The sequence below is a fragment of the Polyodon spathula genome, chromosome 5 (assembly GCF_017654505.1).
Source record: "Polyodon spathula isolate WHYD16114869_AA chromosome 5, ASM1765450v1, whole genome shotgun sequence".
In the NCBI taxonomy this organism is placed as follows: domain Eukaryota; kingdom Metazoa; phylum Chordata; class Actinopteri; order Acipenseriformes; family Polyodontidae; genus Polyodon; species Polyodon spathula.
The window spans coordinates 69,811,536-69,834,373 of record NC_054538.1 but is presented as its reverse complement, the minus strand read 5'-3'; the positions used below and the strand labels follow the sequence as shown (position 1 = coordinate 69,834,373).

At 39.1% G+C, this 22,838-nt stretch overlaps 1 protein-coding gene across 1 annotated transcript in view; it reads right to left on the bottom strand.

Annotated features, from left to right (window-relative positions):
• Nucleotides 1-22,838, bottom strand: part of LOC121316242 (PC3-like endoprotease variant B) — a 316,516-nt gene that overhangs the window by 214,022 nt on the left and 79,656 nt on the right. The window contains exon 6 of the mRNA XM_041251182.1: nucleotides 3,199-3,317. Within this exon, the coding sequence (XP_041107116.1) occupies nucleotides 3,199-3,317 (119 nt within the window). The remainder of the gene's footprint in view (nucleotides 1-3,198; nucleotides 3,318-22,838) is intronic.

Below are 22,838 nucleotides of genomic sequence, written 5' to 3'. Positions count from 1 at the left end.
ATTAACTGAATAGCCCCCAGAAAATGTTTTCAGTAATTTTTGTATTTCTGCAAAATTGGAAGATTTCAATCAGATTTACGGTTCTCCCTCCTGGGAAGAAGGTAGGCTTCTTAAACAGAAATCTGACCTTCAAACCAGTGCCCTTGGACCACATACATTTAAACTTACAAGAGGTTCGGCCTTTGAAAGTTTACTTTAGGGGAACGCATTGGTCAAAGTGACATTTCCTCAGACGAAATGAAGAAAGATTGTTGTAAAGATTGTAACCCTCCCTCATTGGCCATGACCATGTCCTTGAATAGCATTAAGTAATAAAACGTGGTGTTGTCACCTACACGGCTGCCTTTTGCACAGTGTAAAAGTATCACATTTGTCAGATGTTGTAGGGAAGTGCCAAAAGCAAAGTATTTGAGATTATAAACCAAAAATCTGTGTCTCTTCACAAGAGGTGTTGCTATCCCTAATTAATGTATAAAAGTCAGGGACAGAAACCACAGAACAATGCTAAAATATCTTATAAACACATTCAATAGTTTTCAGTGACAATACTGTCCTGTAATACTGATCTATCTGGGCTTCTTTGTGGACCTATTTTGTTTTGTTTTCTTATTAATGGAAATTTTTTCTCAATTCTTGAGAAGAACCCTCTTGCAATGGAAAGTATGGAAAACAAATACTGGCAATTGTTGAATTAATTGGTCACAGTACATATACAAACAAATGACTACAAACTAAAACACATTTGAGTCAGTTAATCTAAATACAGCAGCTGTTTTAGACAGAAACAATCTACAGCAAAGAGACTCCTTAAGGCTGATGGGAGAGAAGTGTGGTTGGGAAGGATATTAGAGTTGGGCACTGAAGCCCATAAGTGAATCATTGTGCACAGAAACCTATGCAACACCGATATGCTTCCCCAGGTCACTTCCCCCATAATCAGCCTTGTGGAGTCTTTTCAGAATCAATTGTTTCAGGATTAATTAGTTGGCATGGCAAATAAAGATCTAATCAGAAACAACAATCAACATTTTAAACAAGTACTAAAATATCTATTTGAAAAATGTAACCTACTTATCCCTTTAACACTGAACACAATTTGTATTGCCTTGCTATTTGAATTGGCCTGGGATAAATCCCAAACTGACTGATAACGTGGCAAAATCATGAATAAGAAATAAGAAATGTGTGCGGTGTTGCTTGAATTATTTAATTATATGCGCATTTAAAGGGGAACCAAGCTGAAACATTCTCTCACAGGATAGCTGAGAGTTTCAATATATAATTTAGTCTGTTGCTTACATGATCTAATTGAATAATCCGGTTTTATTTTAAATATTTCATGCAGCAACTTTGCCTCATAAACCTCTGAATCTTATTACTGGCAGCGTGAAAAACACAAAACACACACTTCCACTAATGAGGTTGCATTGCCCCCTATAGATTCAAACATCTCATCAAGGGAATAGTTAGCCTTTCAACACATTTTCTTTCTTGCTTTATTTATAGAGAAAAAAAATGATTTCCTTGCTCAAGTCATTCTCTAATGCTATGAAATACCGTAACAGTTATAGTTCTTTGTACTTTGGACATAGACGCTGTATTTCTTCACAGATATCGACATTCAAAATCAATACCAGTGCAGAATAAAAAGGTTCAGTTTAATATGAAATATTGGTTATTGACATTGATTTATTCTATAAATAAAAATGCAGACGTCGATTAGCATAGTATAGAATACAAAGACAAAAACAAAAAAATGCCAACATTTTAAACTTGAATTTTTCCACAATAGCTAAATTTGAGTATTTCTAGAGAGCACTCTGCACACTGAAATAAACATAGGCCTACACATTCATTTTGTTATGAATGCAATATGAGCAGGAGACCCTTGGAAATTAAAATGCCCATAGGCTTGGTCTCTGGAGATACATTTTTCATTCAGTTTAAAACTGGTCTATATGAATTGAGTATGGGCTCTGGCATTGATAAAATCTCTACATCGACAGGGTATGCTTTTAATCAGGCAGAAGATGCCATCTTGGGGGATCCTGTCCAATTCTTCAGTCACTGCAACATCAAACTCTGTGATATCACAAGGTTACTGAAAAACATGGCATCCTACAAGGTCCCACATATGCTATTTGGGATTAAGGTTAAAACTTCTTGCTAGCCAGTCTATAACCTCTATATTCTCTATAGTCCATGACAATCCTTGCAGTTTCACAATGGGTATTAGCTTGCATCAGAACAAACTCCACCAGAAAATGGTCTTACCAAAAGGTCCAAGACTATCTATGGACAGTACAGCTGTAAATCCACCACTTGGAAGCACAATAGCATCTGTGCAACTTCTAATGCACATGCCTTCCCAAGCCATAAGTGAGTCCCCTCCAAGATTGTCATAATCAAAGATTTTGAATTGAGCAAACCATTCTCTTTGGGCTCTAAAACATGTCAATCATTAGTAGACATATGAAATCTCAAACATGTGCCCAATGATGAAGCTGATGATCGAGGCAGCAATCACTGCTCTTTGGTGTTGTGGGGTCAGTTGAAGAGCTCTAGTTGGTCTTCTTGACCGCAAATCAGACTGCAATCTGTTTCCCACAGTCTGGTTCCCTATTAGCAGTAACTAGAGTTATCATTTTGCTGGGAGTGCAGATCTCAGTAACAGAGCATTCTAAATGTTTAAATAACAACAGAATCTACATAAACAGATTAAATACGTTAATGTCAGCTTTTTTGTCTGTTTTTTTCCTTTAGATTTAATGATTTATAATATATGTATTAGTGTGCATGAAATACACTCTCAAATTTGATTAAATGTAGCCACCAGGCACTAATAAACATTCATTTCTGACATCTACTAAGGCTAGAGTGTTGCAGGGTGGCAGGTTAATGTGTAAACTGTGGTGTATCAGTTGTAAATGGAGATGATAACTGTTTAAGAGCTGGTTTAAGGCCACAGTGGTACTTTACCTTTTTCGCTACAATAAAAGTTTAAAAGAAAAGCAAAATCATACATAAAGTGATTCAAAACAGCAAGAAAAATACATTAGTTTAGATACCTGTGATATTTCATAATCACAACAAGTTGTTATTTAAGATAAAGACTTTTTGAAGTATAACATTATACCAATGCAATAAACTCCACAATGGCACATTTAGAGAGCTTCTATAGCATAGTGGAAAACCTACCAGCTCCCACTGCATGGGCCAGTATGGGTCATTAAACAGCAATGGGTCCTTGAGTCCTTCTTCAGAGTTAATGACGTTGTAGATCTCTCTGGGGATCACGTCTTGCCTCTGTGCTAGCTCTGGAGGACAAACAAGGCAAAGGAACATTATACATTGCATCTCAACCACCTTTAAGGAGCTTTGCGACACTTATTTGAGCTTTGCGACACTTATTTGATATATAAAGAAACTCTCTCTCTCTCTCTCTCTCTCTCTCTCTCTCTCTCTCTCTCTCTCTCTCTCTCTCTCTCTCTCTCTCTCTCTCTCTCTCTCTCTCTCTCTATATATATATATATATATATATATATATATGTTTATTGCAATTATTCTGAGTTGGTCTTATTGTAATTACTCAAATAATGTGTTCTTTGTTTTGTTTAGTTTGTTTTATATGGGTTAACTTTTTTTTACTGCTTTTCAGTTCTTAATGCCTGCCATTGATATATGTAACATAGGCTAGAAAAGCCGAAGTGTCTTTACAGAAGTAACAGTCAGCACCACCTATTGATAAAGTTTCCTTTTATAATGCTGGCAGCATATTGCTTATCAATATAAAGACACTTTGGTTGATCTAGACTACACACTATTATATATATATTAATAGATATAGATAATAGGTTTATTGCAATTATTCTGAGTTGGTCTTATTGTAATTACTCAAATAATGTGTTCTTTGTTTTGTTTAGTTTGTTTTATATGGGTTAACTTTTTTTTACTGCTTTTCAGTTCTTAATGCCTGCCATTGATATATGTAACATAGGCTAGAAAAGCCGAAGTGTCTTTACAGAAGTAACAGTCAGCACCACCTATTGATAAAGTTTCCTTTTATAACACACACAGGGCTTTAATCGATCATACGAGAAAATGAGAGCACAACATTTAAGTGACTGGTTTTTTTGTACTGGTGTTAATACAGTTACGAATAGTGATTGTAATAAGGTGTATCCATCTTAAACATATCATTTAATTTTACTGTTTATTAGAAGGAGGGCCAGCAAAAAAATATCTCTGAAGGGGGGCACAGCAAAAAAAGTTTGGGAACCACTGGCTCAGAAGGACAGAAAAAAGATTAGCTCTTCGGGGCTTTCCTTTCATGGTAGTACTACAAGTTTATCTTATCATCTGAGTTACTAGTAACAATGTATTCTAGTAGTTTAAATCTGTATGATGGCCATACATTTAAGTATAAGTCTTAATTATGGAATATTCAGCTTACTAAATTAAACTAAACTAAAATAGCACTCAATTAAATAAATTACCTGTTAGTTTAAAGTTTATACGAAAAGCAGCCAACATGTCCAAGACAGCATTGGTTGTAGAACTGCTGCTAATTTACAGTAATGCATGGCACAGTATTGTATGTATTATATTAAAAGACTTGCTTTGGCTAATTTCAGATTACATGCAAGTAAACATTTTCATTTATTGTCAAATTATTAAAGTTGGCTGTAAAACATCAGGTGCCATTAATAAATGCTTGCAAAAAATAACATTAATACCAAGTGTTACTTTTAGTTGTCCTTCACCTCCAGCAGGCTAGATGTACCCCCCCCCCCCAAATATTAAGTATAAGTTATAAGTGCTCTTAGTCAGACTAGCCCTTACTTATAGCTTGCTGTATTTTTTATTTTGCTCTTACTTAAATTAGGTTTTATTGTACTTTCATAACTGGTCTTATCTGTATTATGATACTCTGTAATGTGATATTTTATTATGTGATACTTATACTGCGATATTTTGTAACAATTGTAAGTCACATTGCATAAGTGTGTCTGCTAATAAATAAATAAAAATAAATAATATAGCAACCAGGTATTATTAATTAATTGTCCAGATGGGATGATTAATTGATTAAAAGAAAATGCCAAAATTAAAACCCCATAGCTACAAAGAAATATGTCCTCATACATCAACTATACAGATGCCTCGTTGTGCAGCACGACACAAAGTTGTTTCAGCAGAACGGGAGTAAAACAAATAAAATAATGACGTCTGATTTTTTTTGTGGAATTTTTCAAGGTCTGTGTCGCAGAGGGGTGGATACTGTACAGAAGTGTCTTTTTGTGTTTTTCTGTAGCGTTTACAAACTGCTAAAAAGACATAATTCGAAGTGACAAAGTCAGGGTGAGTGAGTACAAAGACAGAGATTTAAAAATGGATTGGCTGAGCTAGGGGGATATAATCCCTAGTATATACCCTTACAATTTTTGTAACCGCATCACAAAAACAAAGAAAAAAATATCATTGCACCAGTTATATTTGCAACAGAATGTCATTTATAGCAGGGTTTCCCAAACGTGGTCCTGGAGACCCACTGTGTCTGCTGGTTTTCAAATGAGTTCTCAATTATTTAATTAAACCCTTATTTGAACTGATAATTTCCTTAATGAAATGTTTTTACTTGTTTTCAGCTCTTAAACAGTTGTAGATTTCACGTTCGCTATAACATTTTATAAGTAACTTGAACTCTGCAACTGTTAAGAGCTGAAAACAATTAAAAAGGTCTAATTAAGCAAATGATCAGTTCAATTAAGGGTCTAGTTAAGTAATTGCGCGCTCAGTTGGAATGAACACCAGCAGACACAGGGGGTCCATGATTTACAGTACCTGCACATTTCAACCTTTTTAATAACATATTCATTGAAGATTGAGTAAGGCAAAACTTCTCTGAAAATAATACAAGCTCCTTGTAGATGTCTACTGTTGCTGTAACAGCAAGTACAGAGACAGACGGGCAAACTGAAAAACTCACAACGTATATTTGGTTACGGTTATGTTGTTGCTAATCAGATGTAGTTGATGTGTGAGCTCATAGATTTAGTACTGTATATTAAAAGGTTTTACATGTCAAAATGTTATCAATCTTTAATCAAAATTAAAATGTTTTAGGCGGTCTGTTGGGTCGGCAATGAGGAATTGGTTGCGAGTGTCAATCTGGAACCACTCCTCTTGCCACTGGGTTGTTGATGACCAATCAGGGTCAGGAAGTGACAGCTAGACTGGACGTCTAGATTCCAGACGCACCTTTGGTGGATGGAGGATAAAGTCATGCAATGGTAGTGCCGGGTTATCCAGGATCTTGTTGACGATTTTGACCACTGCTTCCTTGCGCCGAATGTGTGGAGGTGTGATGCTCAGCACCGGTAGCCACTGGACCGGAGTTGAGCGAAAAGTGCCGGAGATGGTCCGCATTGCAGAGTTCAGCTGAGTGTCACTTTGCATGTGAACTGCGACACCAGACTGGGGCACAGTACTCAGCTGTTGAGTAGCAGAGAGCAAGGGCTGTGGACCGGAGGACCGGTATTCGTGCTCCCCATGATATGCCGGCCAACATACTCAGCAAGTTGTTTCGTGCGCGGACTTTCGCGGCTGTCTTTATCAGGTGGTCGTGGAATGTCAGTGAACGATCCAAGGTAACACCGAGGTAAATTGGGCTGTGATCGCACTTAAGCCGTTTACCATCTAGGACTACATTCAGTTCCCGTGAAGCACTTGCATTGTGCAGATGAAAAACTGCTGATACAGTTTTTGTGATGCTTGGTTGGAGTCGCCACTTTTTGCAGTAATCGGATAAGATTGCCATATCGATGTTGAGACGATCTTCCAGTTCTTCGAAAGCTTGGGCTTGAGTGGCACAGCAGATGTCATCCGCATACATGAACTTGCTAGATCTTGTACGAGGAAGGTCTGAGACATACACATTGAAGAGAGTGTGTGCGAGAACAGATCCTTGTGGGAGACTGTTCTGCTGAATCCGCCACCTGCTCACTTCTTCACCCATGTGTACTTGTATCCTCCGGTCTTGCAGCAGGAACTCCACGACATCTGGAACCCAAGCTGGCAAGGATTTTGTGCGCCAGACAGTGTCGTACGCTGCAGTTAAATCCAAGAAAACGGCGCCAGTTTTAAACTTCCGCTGGAAGGGGTTTTCGATGAAGGTAGCTAGAGCCAGGACTTGATCACATGTACTTCTTCCTGCTCTGAAACCTGCTTGTTCAATTGGGAGGATCCGCTCAACATCTGGGGTGATGTGTTTAAGGATCACCCGCTCCAGGACCTTGTAGCATACTGAAAGTAATGATATAGGTCTGTAACTTGCTGCGACGCGAGGGTCCTTACCCGGTTTCAGGATAGCGATGACTTTTGAGCATCGCCAAACTCATGGCATGTGGAGCTCTGACAGGACACGCATTAGAAACCCAGCCAGCCATGACCTAAATGCTTCAGGGGGGATGTTGTCATAGCCCATGGCGGTTCCAGATTTCATTCTGTTCAGTGCTTCTGCCAATTCAGCAGGTGTGACTGGATTAACTGTGACCTGACCACTATTCCTTCGGTGGAGTTGGTGCCACTCGTCTCTTACACGTCTCTTCCATTGTTTCTCGAGAGGTGCTTTGCCAACCTCTATCAGGTGAGTGGCCACCTGGTTTGCCGTCACTCCTGGGCGGCTACATGAAGGAGGTTTCTGGGATGTACCAAGTCGGCGGATCAAGTTCCATGCCTTCCTGCTTGAGTGGGTGAAATCGAGGTTACTTGTCGATTCCTCCCAGTGCGCTGTTCTGGCTGCATCCAATGATTCCAGCAGTTGGTCCGCAATGTCTGGTTCTCCTGAATCTTCGTACTCTTTCAACAGAGCCTCACATTTATCGTCCAGGCACGGGATGTACACCGGTCTTCGGCCTCTTGGAACTGATGAAGTTGCTGCTTTGAAGATTGCTTGACGGAAGCGGTTGTATGCCTCTTCAACCGGAATGATGCAAAGTGGAATCGTTGGAATGCTGCGGTCAGCTATCTCACTAAACTTCTCCCAGTCTGCCTTTCTAAAGTTCCAACGAAGCTTGTTTGAGCTGCGGATTGTTGGTAGGCGCAGACCAATATGTATCAGTGATGGTCTGTGCTGGGAATGGAGAAAGTCACTGAGGATCGTTCTGGCAATAGGTTGGGAGCGATCATTCATAGTGCTCGCCCAACATAAGTCCGATGAGTAGTCTTTGGACCAGCGGGCTGAGTGGAAGGAACCTGGTTGTTTTGGGTCGTATGACAGGATAATGTCGTTTCTGGAGGCCCAAGTAACAAGGCTGTCACCGTCATTGGATACATCTTCATATCCCCAGTCTGAATGGTGGCTGTTGAAATCCCCCACGTAGATAGCGGGATGACGAAGCACCGGTAGAACTTGACTGTCCCAGTTGGCACTCGGAGGCTTGTAAACATTAGCAATTTTAAAACCTCTGATTTCGATGATGTCACAAAAAGTGGTCGACGAAATGAACTGAGCATCGGCAACGTCGCTGCGGACGTACGTTGCACGGCCGTGCTTCGGGTGGGTTGCATGACACAGCAGGTCAAAGCCGTCAATGGCATAGCGACCGGCCTCTTCAACCGCAATGTGCATCTCTTGTAGACAGACCATGTCAATCTTGAGCTGATGGGCAAGACTGCTGATCAGTGTGCGCTTGGCTGGTGATAAGCCTTCGACGTTGAGTTGAAAAACTCGGAGTGCGAATCCAACGGCTTGAAAGTCGGAGGATCCTGCCACGTCGTGGCTTACATGTCGCAAGTGACCGGGATCCATGAAAAACTGATTGGATTCAGTCAGCAGGGTTGGATCAATTAGCAGTACCAAGGTACTGACAGGGAGCGCCACGTGAAGGCTGATCCAATGCTACCCAAATTACAGGGTAATATCATGAGGTATATCCATGTAATTATACACTTGTTAAACCAGTTATTACTATGTAACAGCAGAACAATTTCTACGGATGGTTTATATAGGAGTGTTTATAAACACTATCTTAAACAATGCTTTAAAAACATTGCAAAAAATCAACAAAACATTTCTTGAAATAGTTTTATCACTAGGGCCCAATATCTTTTGATCTTTCGAGGTTTTTATTGTAATGATCACACAGCCTCACCTATCATCACCTCTCCTGTTGAAAACATTCAGCATTATATATTATACATATATATATCTTACTGATTAAAAACGTTTACATTTTATATTTATTTATGCATAGGCTTTACCTCTTTTGTTTTCTTTTCTTGGTCTGAATATGACTGCATGTGAAAATCACTTGGTAAAAAAAAAGACAGTTCTAATTAAAATTCAATCTTTAAACAGCAAAAGTCTCAAGACATTATAAAGTCCCATGTGCAGTAGAAAATTAATTTACCAAGTATGACAAGTCTGATAGAAGGCATGGTGAAAAGTATGAAAATGGCAGGAGAGGTATTTCTGTTGTCACTTAGATCTCACTTGGATGATCTCAAAACTTTGTCAAGTGAGGTCTTTAAGAATCCTAATGAGTTAGCATTAATAACGTGGCTAGGTAACCCTCACCACACTCTGGGTAAAGATGTGTCCTGCATCTGTCTTCATTTCATTTCTAACTGTGCCCTCTGATCCTGGTTTCTGTGCTGCACTTAAAGTATTGGCAATCAATCAAGTCCCACCTATGTTTTCTTGTCTAGGTTAAATAGATTCAGTTCTCTCAACCTATCTTCACAGCTCAATTAATTTAAACAGTGTTCTTTCATATCGACATTTGGTTTTAGTGAACAGGTGTTTATCATTTTTGTTTTATATAGTTTGAGTAGAACACATGGTAGTGAACACATGCTACTTTTATTATGTTTTAAACACAGCACTAATTAATTTGTCATTATCTTTTAATTCCAAGCACAGTATGGCATTAAATCATGTCCTGAAAATGCTTTTTTTTCTGTTTCTGGCTATACTGTATAGTAAAACAATGCTTTTAATTGGTAAGATAACAAATTACAATATGGGATGCACTTTTCATTATTATATAGGATTTTCAGTAATGCTTTATTTTTATTCTCATAAATATTTAATTAATATGCAATTAACCATTTGCAGAAGTTTAGCTACATGTTAATAAACAGTCAATACATATGCCATTTAAGCTCCTATTTCATACGTATGCCGAGTATGTTTTTTGAGACTTGGCAGTTTCCTGTCCAGTAAAAAATAATCAAAGACTGGTATGTGGGCGATATTATTCTACAAATTATTAACACTACTTAAATCACGCACATTTAAACCCCATGATTGCCAATCACAACCAAGTTTTCAAAGTGTGATGATTGCCTGAATAGGGTATTAGTAGCATTACATACCAGTCTTTGTATGTGTTTTTTTTTTTTTTTTTTTTTGTTTTTTTACTGGAGCAGGAAACCCATAGATTGGGTGAATCGTCACTTGTTTAACTGTCTTTAATTATCATAGAAGCATAAGAAGAGAGGATTTACAAAACGAGAAGCCGCCATTCGGCCCATCAATGCTCGCTCGGTTCCTAGTAGCTATTGTGTCAAGTCGGCTCTTGGATGATTCTAATGATTCAGCATCAACAAAAGGCTGGGTAACCCATAATTGACATAATTAACAGCCTCCATTGCACACAAAGTGCATTCACAAACTAATAGGTTTATTCGCAAGAGGCAAAAGTGAAAACATCCTAAGAAAGTCAGTTCTATTCTCACTGGCTCACACACATCACTTGCAGTGCAGTCAAGACAGAAAAAGCACACCCAGAAGCGGAAGGCTGCAATTCAGAGGTTTTGCACAATTTTATTATTTACAAACAAATACATAAAACAGGAACAAACTAATCCAAAATAGCCTACAAAACAACACCCAAGCTATGGCTATCTCGATGCAGGGCAGAAAGTACAATCTGCTGCTCTCAGCACTTCTCTCTCAACTAACAAACATGTATTGATCTTATTTATATCATGTGGTTGGACCTTTAATCCTCAATTAATCAATTAAGCGATTTGGCAGGGATGAGATTTTAACCCCATTCCTGCCACACTTAAATTCAAAACATATAGGGCTGTATTCTGATCACAGCGCAAATGCAAGGGCAAGTTCTGTGGCACACAAATGGAGAGAAGACATAAAAAACCCCACTGCGCTGGAATGGTATTCTGAAGACATGTCTTAAGTCGTTATAGAGCGCCTGCCCCATTGCCATGGGTCGGCATACATTTCAGGGTGTAGTATCATCAGTGCGTTTTCCATCCATTTATCGAGCGAGTTTATAAGTTAATTGGTAAAATTGTTACAAAAATAGTAGCGACATAACGGCGAAAAAATAGTTTTCCATCCACTGCAGATTCTAGCGAGTCAAAGGGAATTCCCTGTGAAGTTTCGTGATGTCATTTGATAGCCTAATTTGCATGTGTCGCTACGTTTTCAAGTCATTCGCAAGAAATATACTCGCTAGATGATTTTCCATCCTTTATTTTTTATTTTTTGCTTGCTTGCTAGTCTAGTGAGTATATTCTACTGAGTTAAGCTCTTCTTTTTTTAAATCAGTGAACCCTGTTCCACATATTCAGTTCACAAAACCAACAATATGTGCATCCTGTATGGGAGAACTGAACCTGCAGTGAGTGTCAAAAATGATGTAAATAACTGTTGCATGCGTAAAAGGTACTTACAGTTTAAAGGTTACTTATTCTATTTCTGCTCTTTCGTTATAAGTCTTCCAATTGTGAGTAGCCCAGTGTAGGCTGCTAGGATGCACACTACTAAACTGCATAAGCAGAAATAAACTGTTGTATTACAAAGCCATTTAAAAAGTGTGTGTTTGTAATATTATATATATATAATGGAAGCTCTTAACAAAAAAAGACAATTAAACATTGGAACATAGAGCCACTTTGTTGCTTGGAACTTGGTTTGAGGAGACGAGGTTTCAAGCCACTGCATGGCGCACCAGTGGAGACTGAAGGAAACTAGTGGTGCCAAATCAGCCAATCAAAAGCCCCATAATATAAACACAAAATGTGTTTACTGAGTCATTTATTTTAAATTAATATCTTCAGCAAAAGGTGACACATTCAGTAAGATTCACGTAGGGATTGTTGCCTAGCCCTGATTGGACAGCAGATTCCCCAACCTACTCAGCATTGATTGACTGGGCACTGCTGTAGCGCCACTAAACGCGCTGGGTTTTTAATTCCATCTGAATCACACTTTTGGAGAAGCCACTCCCTGCGGGACAGACGCGATTGACTTCAACCACTGCTTTTGCGATTGCACTTATTTCATTAGAATAGAGCCCATAATCTTTATTTACAAAAGCAAACAAAACACACTATCTACACATGCAGGGCCTCTGCCCTATCTCAAGCTCCCATAAGCATGTGTTGTCCAAGATCACATAAAGCAGCCACCATAATATACAATGGGCTTATAGCTAAGTAACTCTAAAAGGAGTAAGAGCCAACAAAGCTTTGCTTTATTGTCGGATGTATTTTTCTGTTTACACCTCGTCTGTTTCCTCAATATTAGTGACCGGCATTAACATAGCCTTCTGCTCCAGACCTGACCTTTCCTGTTAAGTGAAAAGAAAAAGAAAGCAGACAATGTGTGCCTAGTCCTTGTAGTGACTCATATTGTTAATCGCCTCTGGCAGCAACACGAGTTTCACTCCAGGCTTTTCAAGTGTACCTTGTATTTTCCCCTATTTTCTCTTTCCGATGTGTGCCCTACTGACATTTGTCTGTTTGTGCCTGGTTCTTGTCATTTTGGCTATTCAGAAGATACAACTATTCTTTCCCTATGACATCAGTAAAGTGATACAGTACTTTTGTGGTTGTATGGTTTTCTACCTGTTTTTTGCAGCTAACAAAATAATTCCATAGATCTCTCAAATGAGCAGGTTTCAAATAAAGACATTACGTAGCAAACATGTATTTTGATTTTAAAAGTAACAAGTGGTACTACACTGGGTTATAGAAAGTTCCCAGTTTGCTTGCCCTGCTTTTCAGGAAGTCTGTTTTTAATTTACTTCCTGCCACAGCAGTAACTGTCAGGTAAAATGGGGTGTATCTGAGTGGCTGATGACAGGAAAGAAGTCAACGAAGGGGTGGAAACGAGTTCACCCTCCAGGGGACAAAGACCTTGGAAGTGCAAGACAGTCTAAAAGCATGACTTGTAAACATTTAACCTAGAGTAATACCAGATATCGAGGCTCATGTGTCAAGCTCAATACTGGCTATTTAAGAACATAAGAAAGTTTACAAACGAGAGGAGGCCATTCGGCCCATCTTGCTCATTTGGTTGTTAGTAGCTTATTGATCCCAAAATCTCATCAAGCAGCTTCTTGAAGGATCCCAGGGTGTCAGCTTCAACAACATTACTGGGGAGTTGATTCCAGACCCTCACAATTCTCTGTGTAAAAAAGTGTCTCCTATTTTCTGTTCTGAATGCCCCTTTGTCTAAACTCCATTTGTGACCCCTGGTCCTTGTTTCTTTTTTCAGGCTGAAAAAGTCCCTTGGGTCGACACTGTCAATACCTTTTAGAATTTTGAATGCTTGAATTAGGTCGCCACATAGTCTTCTTTGTTCAAGACTGAACAGATTCAATTATTTTAGTCTGTCTGCATATGACATGCCTTTTAAGCCCGGAATAATTCTGGTCGCTCTTCTTTGCACTCTTTCTAGAGCAGCAATATCTTTTTTATAGCGAGGTGACCAGAACTGCACACAATATTCAAGATGAGGTCTTACTAGTGCATTGTACAGTTTTAACATTACTTCCCTTGATTTAAATTCAACACTTTTCACAATGTATCCGAGCATCTTGTTAGCCTTTTTTTATAGCTTCCCCATAACAATGAAGATGAAGACATTTCTGAGTCAACAAAAACTCCTAGGTCTTTTTCATAGATTCCTTCTCCAATTTCAGTATCTCCCATATGATATTTATAATGTACATTTTTATTTCCTGCGTGCAGTACCTTACACTTTTCTCTATTAAATGTCATTTGCCATGTGTCTGCCCAGTTCTGAATCTTGTCTAGATCATTTTGAATGACCTTTGCTGCTGCAACAGTGTTTGCCACTCCTCCTATTTTTGTGTCGTCTGCAAATTTAACAAGTTTGCTTACTATACCAGAATCTAAATCATTAATGTAGATTAGGAATAGCAGAGGACCTAATACTGATCCCTGTGGTACACCACTGGTTACCACACTCCATTCTGAGGTTTTTCCTCTAATCAGTACTTTCTGTTTTCTACATGTTAACCACTCCCTAATCCATGTACATGTGTTTCCTTGAATCCCAACTGTGTTCAGTTTGAGAATTAATCTTTTGTGCGGGACTTTGTCAAAAGCTTTCTGGAAATCTAAATAAACCATGTCATATGCTTTGCAATTATCCATTCTCAATGTTGCATCCTCAAAAAAATCAAGTAAGTTAGTTAGACACGATCTCCCTTTCCTAAAACCATGTTGACTGTCTCCCAGGACCCTGTTACCATATAGGTAATTTTCCATTTTGGATCTTATTATAGTTTCCATAAGTTTGCATATAATAGAAGTCAGGCTTACTGGTCTGTAGTTACCTGGTTCACTTTTGTTTCCCTTTTTGTGGATCGGTATTACGTTTGCAATTTTCCAGTCTGTCGGTACCACCCCTGTGTCAAGAGACTGCTGCATGATCTTGGTTAGCGGTTTGTAAATTACTTCTTTCATTTCTTTGAGTACTACTGGGAGGATCTCATCCGGCCCAGGGGATTTGTTTATTTTAAGAGCGCCTAGTCCCTTTAACACCTCTGCCTCAGTTATGCTAAAGTTATTTAAAACTGGATAGGAACTGGATGACATGTGGGGCATGTTGTCAGTATCTTTGTAAAAACTTGTGAAAAGTAATAATTTAATATATTTGCTATTTTTTTTTCTTCCTCTACGATTTTGCCATTTGTATCTCTTAAACATTTAATCTCCTCTTTGAATGTTCGCTTGCTGTTGTAGTATTGGAAAAACATTTTGGAATTGGTTTTAGCTCCCTTAGCAATGTTCATTTCTATTTCTCTCTTGGCCTTTCTAACTTCCTTTTTGACTTGCGTTTGCAGTTCTGTGTACTCTTTCTGCGTACTTTCTTTTTGGTCCTTTTTTAATGCTCTGTAAAGTGCCTTTTTTCGCTGAATATTTTTTTTAATTGATCTATTAAACCATTTTGGCAATTTAGTTTTACATTTAGATTTGTCTACTTTAGGGATATAATTGTTTTGCGCCTCTACTACTACATTTTTGAAGAACAACCATCCTTCTTCTGTGGGTGTTTTCTCTGTTTTACTCCAATCTACTTCTGTTAGTCTCTGTTTCATACCTTCATAGTTTGCTTTTCTAAAATTGTAAACCTTAGCTTTAGTCATTACTTTTGGGGATTTAAAAAACACTTCAAATGAGACCATGTTGTGGTCTGAGTTTGCCAGTGGTTCTCTGACCTCTGTTTTAGTTATTCTATCTTCGTTATTTGAAAAGACTAAATCAAGGCATGCCTCCCCTCTAGTCGGTGCCTTGACAAATTGTGTTAGGAAGCAGTCATTTGTCATTTCCACCATTTCTATTTCATCCTTCGCGCTACCCACCGGGTTTTCCCATTTTATTTGGGGGAAGTTGAAATCCCCCATTAGTATGGCTTCTCCTTTGCTACACGCATTTCTAATGTCATTGTATAACAGATTATTGTGCTCACCGTCTGAATCTGGCGGTCTATAGCATGCTCCTATTATTATGCCCTTTGAATTTTTGTCCGTTATTCTGACCCATATTGATTCGGTTTTATTTTCTTTGTCCAGGTTTAACACCTGGGCTTCAAGACTGTTTCTTATGTATAGCGCTACCCCTCCTCCTCTTCTGTCCTGCCTGTCTTTCCTATACAGTGTATACCCACAAATATTATATTCGTCCCCATCACTCTCAGACAACCAAGTTTCTGTAACACCTATCACATCATAGTTACCTGTTAGTGCAGTAGCTTCAAGTTCTAGAATTTTGTTTCTGATACTTCTAGCATTTAGATAAATACATTTAATGGTTGTCTTACCTGAGTTGTTGTTCTTGTTTTGATGCGGTCTCCCTTCTGTTTTTTTGTTGATTTCTCCCCCCTTCCTTTCTAGTTTAAATGCTTCTAAACCTGCTCGAGGATCTTTTCTCCGAGTAGACTGGTTCCCTTGTTATTTAAATGCAGTCCATTACGTCTATACAGATAGTCCTCGTTGTAGAATGTGGTCCAATGATCAAGATAGGTGAAGCCTTCCCGTGTGCACCACGTCTTCAGCCATGCGTTTTGATTAATTATTTCCAGCTGTCCATATGGTCCTTTGCAAGGTGCCGGTAGTATACCAGAAAATACCACAGTTTTGGTTTTCTCTTTTAATTTCCTTCCTAGCTCTCTGAATTTGTTTTGCAGGGATTTTGGTCTGTCTCTTCCAATGTTGTTTGTACCGATGTGGACGACTACTACCGGGTCGTCTCCTGTTCGTTCTAGGAGCCTGTCCACGTTCTCAGTGATGTGCTTGACAGAGGCTCCCGGAAGGCAGCACACTGTTGTAGTAAGGGGGTCCAAACTGCGAATTGAACTTGCTGTGTTTCTCAATATGGAGTCCCCAACAATCATGACCTCCCTTCTTTTTGCTGTCTGGTCACCACTGTCAGTGGGATCCTGGATGTTGTTCCTTTCATTCTCTTGTTGTTGGTTCTGCTCATCAAAATTCTGAAGTGACTCAAATCTGTTGGTTGTTTTGATTTCTGGTGGTTGTGTTTGACGAAGTTTCTTTTTTTCCCTGCTTCTGCCTACCTGAACCCAGCTGTTCTGACCTTCTATCTCCCTGGTGGCTTTCAGTCTGTTAGGGGTGATGCAGACCTCCATGAATTGTGGGTGTGCCAGTTCCTCAAGATCCTGCTGCTGTCTCACTTCTTCCAGCTCCATTTCTAGCATACTTACTAGTTTATGAAAATCTTGGATCGCGCAGCACTTTACGCACACTTGGTTTAGCTCCGCTGGGTTTTCTCGGATTTCCCACATCAAACAGGTGTCACAGATTACTGGCTTGAAGACCATGTTGAGGGTTTTTTTTTTTTTGAAGTTTAGTTTCTTCTGCAGCTGTCAACCTGCTTTCAAACTGCTTCTAAACTGCTCTGTACTTTTCCACGCCTGTACTTCTCCCACTCGCTGTCGCTGGGAAGACTGCCTCGTTTAACTGCGTTGTTCTGCTGTGCTGTTGGCTCCTCCCCTCGCCCGTGTCTCAGAACAGCGCTGAATTTGAATCAGCTGCTCCGAGTTTCAGCTTGTTTGTTATCAGAAAAACACATGCGGCTGTTTGACTTTGAGCTGCTGCTGTGTTTCCCCAATGTCCTCTGTTTTCTGATTAAAGCAATTCAAGATGCAATTTCTCCTTTCTGCTTCTAAACTGCTCTGTACTTTTCCACGCCTGTACTTCTCCCACTCGCTGTTCATTGTGTACAATTGTTTGTATTCGTCGTGTACAAAACTTGGTTCATTAAGTTATCCTTTTCATTATGTATATTCGGTTTTAACAGTCGTATAATAATAATATAATATAAAGTCAAGGCATTTAGTCAACATGGGTCATTTCTGCCTCTCCAGATGAGCTGCCTGGGCTTTAGTGGATTAAACATGCACATTTTAATTTAAAATACAGTTTATCCCATTTTGAACTGTCATTTCTGCCTCTCTAAATGACCTACCTATTGTTCAATTGAGGTAATCCATTTGGAGGGGAGGGGCTATTTTTCACATTAGTCTGTTAATCTGTGCTACCCATTTTGAGCACCAGCGCAGTGCATTTAAATGTAGCAGCTTACACTGTGCCTCATTAATTATGGGCTAGTTAATACATTCAGGATGCGTTAAATTTGTGCCGTGGAAGAGTGTTACTTTACACTCCGCCAATTTAGCTCTGCGTCAGTTGCTCTTGATACATGTCCCTTATCAATGTAAGTCTAAGTGGTACATTTGAAACCTATATAATAAATATATGTGCATGGCAGAGAACATGCATGGAACTATTTTGTTAGCTACAGTCAATTTAAAGAATGGTGTACTGCAGCAGCTCATAAACATTTTATTATAATTACATGTAATTTTTTTTGTTTTACTAAAATGGATCGATTCTCAAAGTCGGCATGGGAAGATTACACCAATTTATACAAATACATTTTGTATTTTATACTATCTGCTCTATAACTTTTGATATTTTAATGTATTGGTGATGTAAATCAATGTGTAAAAATACCAGAAGACCACAAAGATGGGTCTAGTATTCATGACACTGTTAATGCCTTCTTTTCCCTATTAATTATTTAATATTTGAATTTAAAAAAATATAATACTTTGATATAAAGTAAACAATAAACTTGAATAACGCATCAGTACAGCTGTGTGAATCATCACAGATACAAATGAAATGTAGCACACTAAGTGCTACTGCAAAGTGATACCTGGATTTGTTATTCCTAGCAGATACTTAAGACTTTAATGACTATCCACCTAAAGAGCGCTGCACCATCACACACTAGCGCTCACTGTTGCATTGTTTACCTTTTCCATCTTTGATAACCTAATATCATCTAAGGAGATAATCTCAGGCCCCTTGTGTGATCGATCATTCAGGACAAACTTCCTTACAGCTAGCTAGACCTGCAGACTGGCCAGCAATACTGACAGCTAACCGAACCAAGATGCAAATGTTACATTGGTGAGCTGTTGCACATCCTGTCAGTTTCGTAAAACCATGAACCACAAAACCATGAAAGAGCTGCACCGACAGGAAACGGACTCCACAAGACCTGAAGTAGGTTGCTTGTTTTTTATTATTGTGTGTGAAGAAAGACCAGTTGAGTGTGTGCCGTGGTTAGAGTGTGGAGAACAAAGAGGCATCCAGAAACTGGAACAAATAAATCGTGGTTTACCACTTACAAACAGGGCTGCAACGTAGAACAAGTTGCAGGAGACAGTGCACAACGAGACTGGGTATCCAAGAAACAACGAATACTGCAGTGTCAGACAAAAAGACACCCGAGGCAGTATTTGGCTGTTACGTCTTTATATTCATATGGACTGTGTTGGTACACTGTGGCTGGAAAACAGGGTCACCAGTAAGAATACTTTGTTTCAATGAACAGCAGGTCCTGCGCTGTTGCCATTCAGTTGTGTTTGCCTCATCCAAGCGCTACCAACAGAGCCCATACTTGCCTGGTGGTACCGTGGTACTACAATTATGGAAAGGAAGGATTAACATATTTAAGAGACATTAAATGAAAAAGAATGGACTGTAATAAAAAATACTGCACTCACCTGTGGTTTCAACTGAAGACTTGAAGATTGAAAGACCATTATTTTTATTATGACAGGGAATAGCCCTATTATAATTGTTAGTAAGGGATCGAGAAGTGAGGTAGTGTCCAAAGACTGGGTTAGGCTTTATTTTGTGTATTTTTATTTTATTTTCTAAAAACTTGCGTTGTGTAAAATTAATAAATATTTACCTTTGTTTGCTACACTGGTGTCCGTCTTCCTCTTGTATAGCACACTTCAGACAGAGTTCATAATAAACAGAGCTTAAAGCTCGCACTTGGTGTGAGAGTGGGATTCTGACTGAAGATAAGATATTGACTCTCACTGCCATATAGAGCAAGTAAAATCGAAATGGCGGATCTTGCGAACTTTGAAAGAACTGCAGCCCGAGAGGGGTGGGTCCAGGACAAGAGGGCAGGGATACTTGCACCGTTTCTAATAGGCAATGCACAAAAAGCCTATTATGATCTCAGTCAAAAGGATGCCAATGACTATAAGTTATTAAAATCCAAAATCCTTGCCCAAGCCAGAGTAACAGCAGCCTTAAGAGCTCAGAAATACCAGAACTGGAATTATAATGGAAAGCTAGCACCTCAATCTCTACCCTGGAGGAAGGCTACGCAACAGTCCAAGTTCGGGTGAGCCTGAAACTTTTAAACATTAGGAAGAGCAGCCACAGACGGGCTGTCAAGGGACACTTTAGAGATCTTGAATCGGGAAGCAGGGGCCACACAGCATAGATTACAGTGAATATAGGTACTATAGGTGTCAAAAGCTAGGACACATTGTAGAGATTGCACAGAGAGAATTGAATCAATGCAGTGTAATGTAAATGAAAAAATGTTGTGGCAGTATTATTGTAGCAAGTTCACCCTGACTTTGTGAGCCCCGACCGATTGGCTGACAGTCTCCAAACCGGAGCTAATTGCATCCATGGGGATGTCAAGTTTTACCTTACTGCTCGTGTTTCAATCTCTTGTGGAGAGGTTAACCAAAGATGAGAGTAGGAGTAATCCCCAGGTTGCACCACCCAGTAATTCTTGGTAGAGATTTTCCAAGTTTTAAGGACCTGGTTCAATTACAAGGGGAATTGGCTGACCCCAAGATAAAAAGGAAGAACACAGCAGTTCCCAGAGAGCTTCCTGAGCATGTTTCCCTTTTCCCTACAGATTGGTTCCGAAAAAAGGTAGCAGGAAGGTGTTTAAAATGAGAAAACAAAGACAGAGAAAAAAAAAGGCGGTATTGGTAGGCCAGCATACGAAGAGGGAGGGAAAAGGGGTGGCAACGTAACGTACCGTAGATGAAAGTGCGACCGACACTGCAGTAACCTACCCAGAGATAGGAAGGGAAGAAGCAGACGATTGGAACAAATCCTTTTTGCCCGATAGAGAACAGTCGCGAGGGAACAGGAAAATTATCCATCTTCAGTGAATGTGAAACAACAAGTGGTATCAGCAAATGGAATGTCAGCAGAAAATGTAGTGATTCATCCACAGGAACACTTCGTAGTGAAAAATAACTTAGTTTACAGAAATACTATTATTAATGAAAGCCTGGTAGAACAATCACTGACACCACGTACATACAGGAACTCAGTATTGAGGCTAGCACAAAACTATTTATTTGGAGCTCATCTAGGTGGAGAGAAAACCCTTCAATGCATTTTACAGGTTGGGGGTCCGCAAGGATATAGAAAACTTTTGTAAATCCTGCCCAAATTGCCAAAAAGCTAGTCCCTGACCACACTTAAAAGGACCTTTACAGTTTATGCCAATCATTGATATTCCCTTTGAGAGAATCGCAATGGACCTCACAGCTGATTGGACATGAAGTGATTTCAGCTGTTGAATTGCAAGTTTGGGTAAAAACAATAAAGAAAATCACAGAAAATAAACAATATGCGACGTCTGTCAAGAGAGCAGCGCCTTCGTGTAGTTGACATGTTGGAGGCTGGACTAGGGCAGCGTACTGTGGCTCGCCATCTTGGGTGCTCACAGCCAGCAATTTCAAACCTGATGAGACGGTATAACAAAACACAATCTGTCAATGACAGGCCATGGAACTGAGAAAAAAAGAGCTTATACCAGTCAAACAATGAATATACCAGTCATAAGCATTCTTTTGAAACAGTGACATCATAGTTCATCATTTCTGTTGATATTGTATCTGTTTTTGTGTTGTTTTCCCTGGGAGGAATGCCATCTACCTGTTACTCCCTGTCTAGAAATTTTCTTTTCACTGACTGAATCCTGAATTGATTGATTGTACGGAAGGATTTAAGGGTGAATGTGTGCTCACTGATTTTCATTATTTTAGGGGATTATGTTATGTATCACTTCAACTTTCCGACAGCGTTAAAAAATTCAGTTCGGTAAAATGTTTACCACTACACTGAACCGGCAGTTCTTTGGAGCCCTGTACCATTAGCACAGACCTTTTTGCATGCAGGTAATTGACCAGTAATTACTTAACAACACTTTTTTGCACCTATGTAGGTATAAGTGTCAAAGCTAAAATAAAATGCCAATATCTACACTTACGGAGCACATAAACCATATAAAATGATTGAAATCTAATTGTACCTCAGGCTGTGAAGCGGTTGGTACTTGGTTTTCTGCCACATTTGAGTTGAAATGCTCATCATTTGTATTGATAATCATCTAGGCTGCCTGAGCTAAAAATTTGAGGATTTTTTTTGCGCAAGAAGTTCGAGAGCTAGCAGAGAAAAGATTTGTAAGCGTAGAAAGAGAATCGAGCGCATGTGCAGAATAGAACCGGCATTTTATAGTTACAAATTGTGTTTCTGCGCTCTCATTTTTGACAGAAATCTCACTCCATACTTACTCACCTCACTCCACTTCCTTATATCTGACTCTTTTCCCTGCAAAACTGTCAGCTATCACAGGAATCATAAGAAGTGTAGTATTTCCAGGTTTACAGCAAGCTTACTAGAAAGACGTTATTTTTGTTTCTAAAAACTACCACACCGTGTTTAATTAGTATGTCTCTGATGCACACCTTCTTTGCACCTAATAAAAACACTATGTGCATGTTTTTGCACAATATAAACTATAAAATAACTGTAGCTAAAACATTTTTAAAATCACTATAGCCATAATATTGGCTACCTCCACTGTGTATTTGCTCATTACTATAGCGATTACTGCATCTTCTAGTACAATATATACATATACACACACATACACAGATGCCCTCCACTTAATTGCATAAATGATAACTGCATACTCCATTAACTGTGTAGCAATTTCTGGGTGCCAAAAATGTGTTAGTTGTTTACATGGTATTGCACTTTGCTCAAACGCATATTTGATAATTGCATAAGAGCCAGTTGATTTCATACGCACCTGTATAATTAGTTCTGACAAATGCCATGCAACCACAAACAACTTGACTTGCAGTTATAGACACTTCTAAGAGGAGGTATACCACACTTACT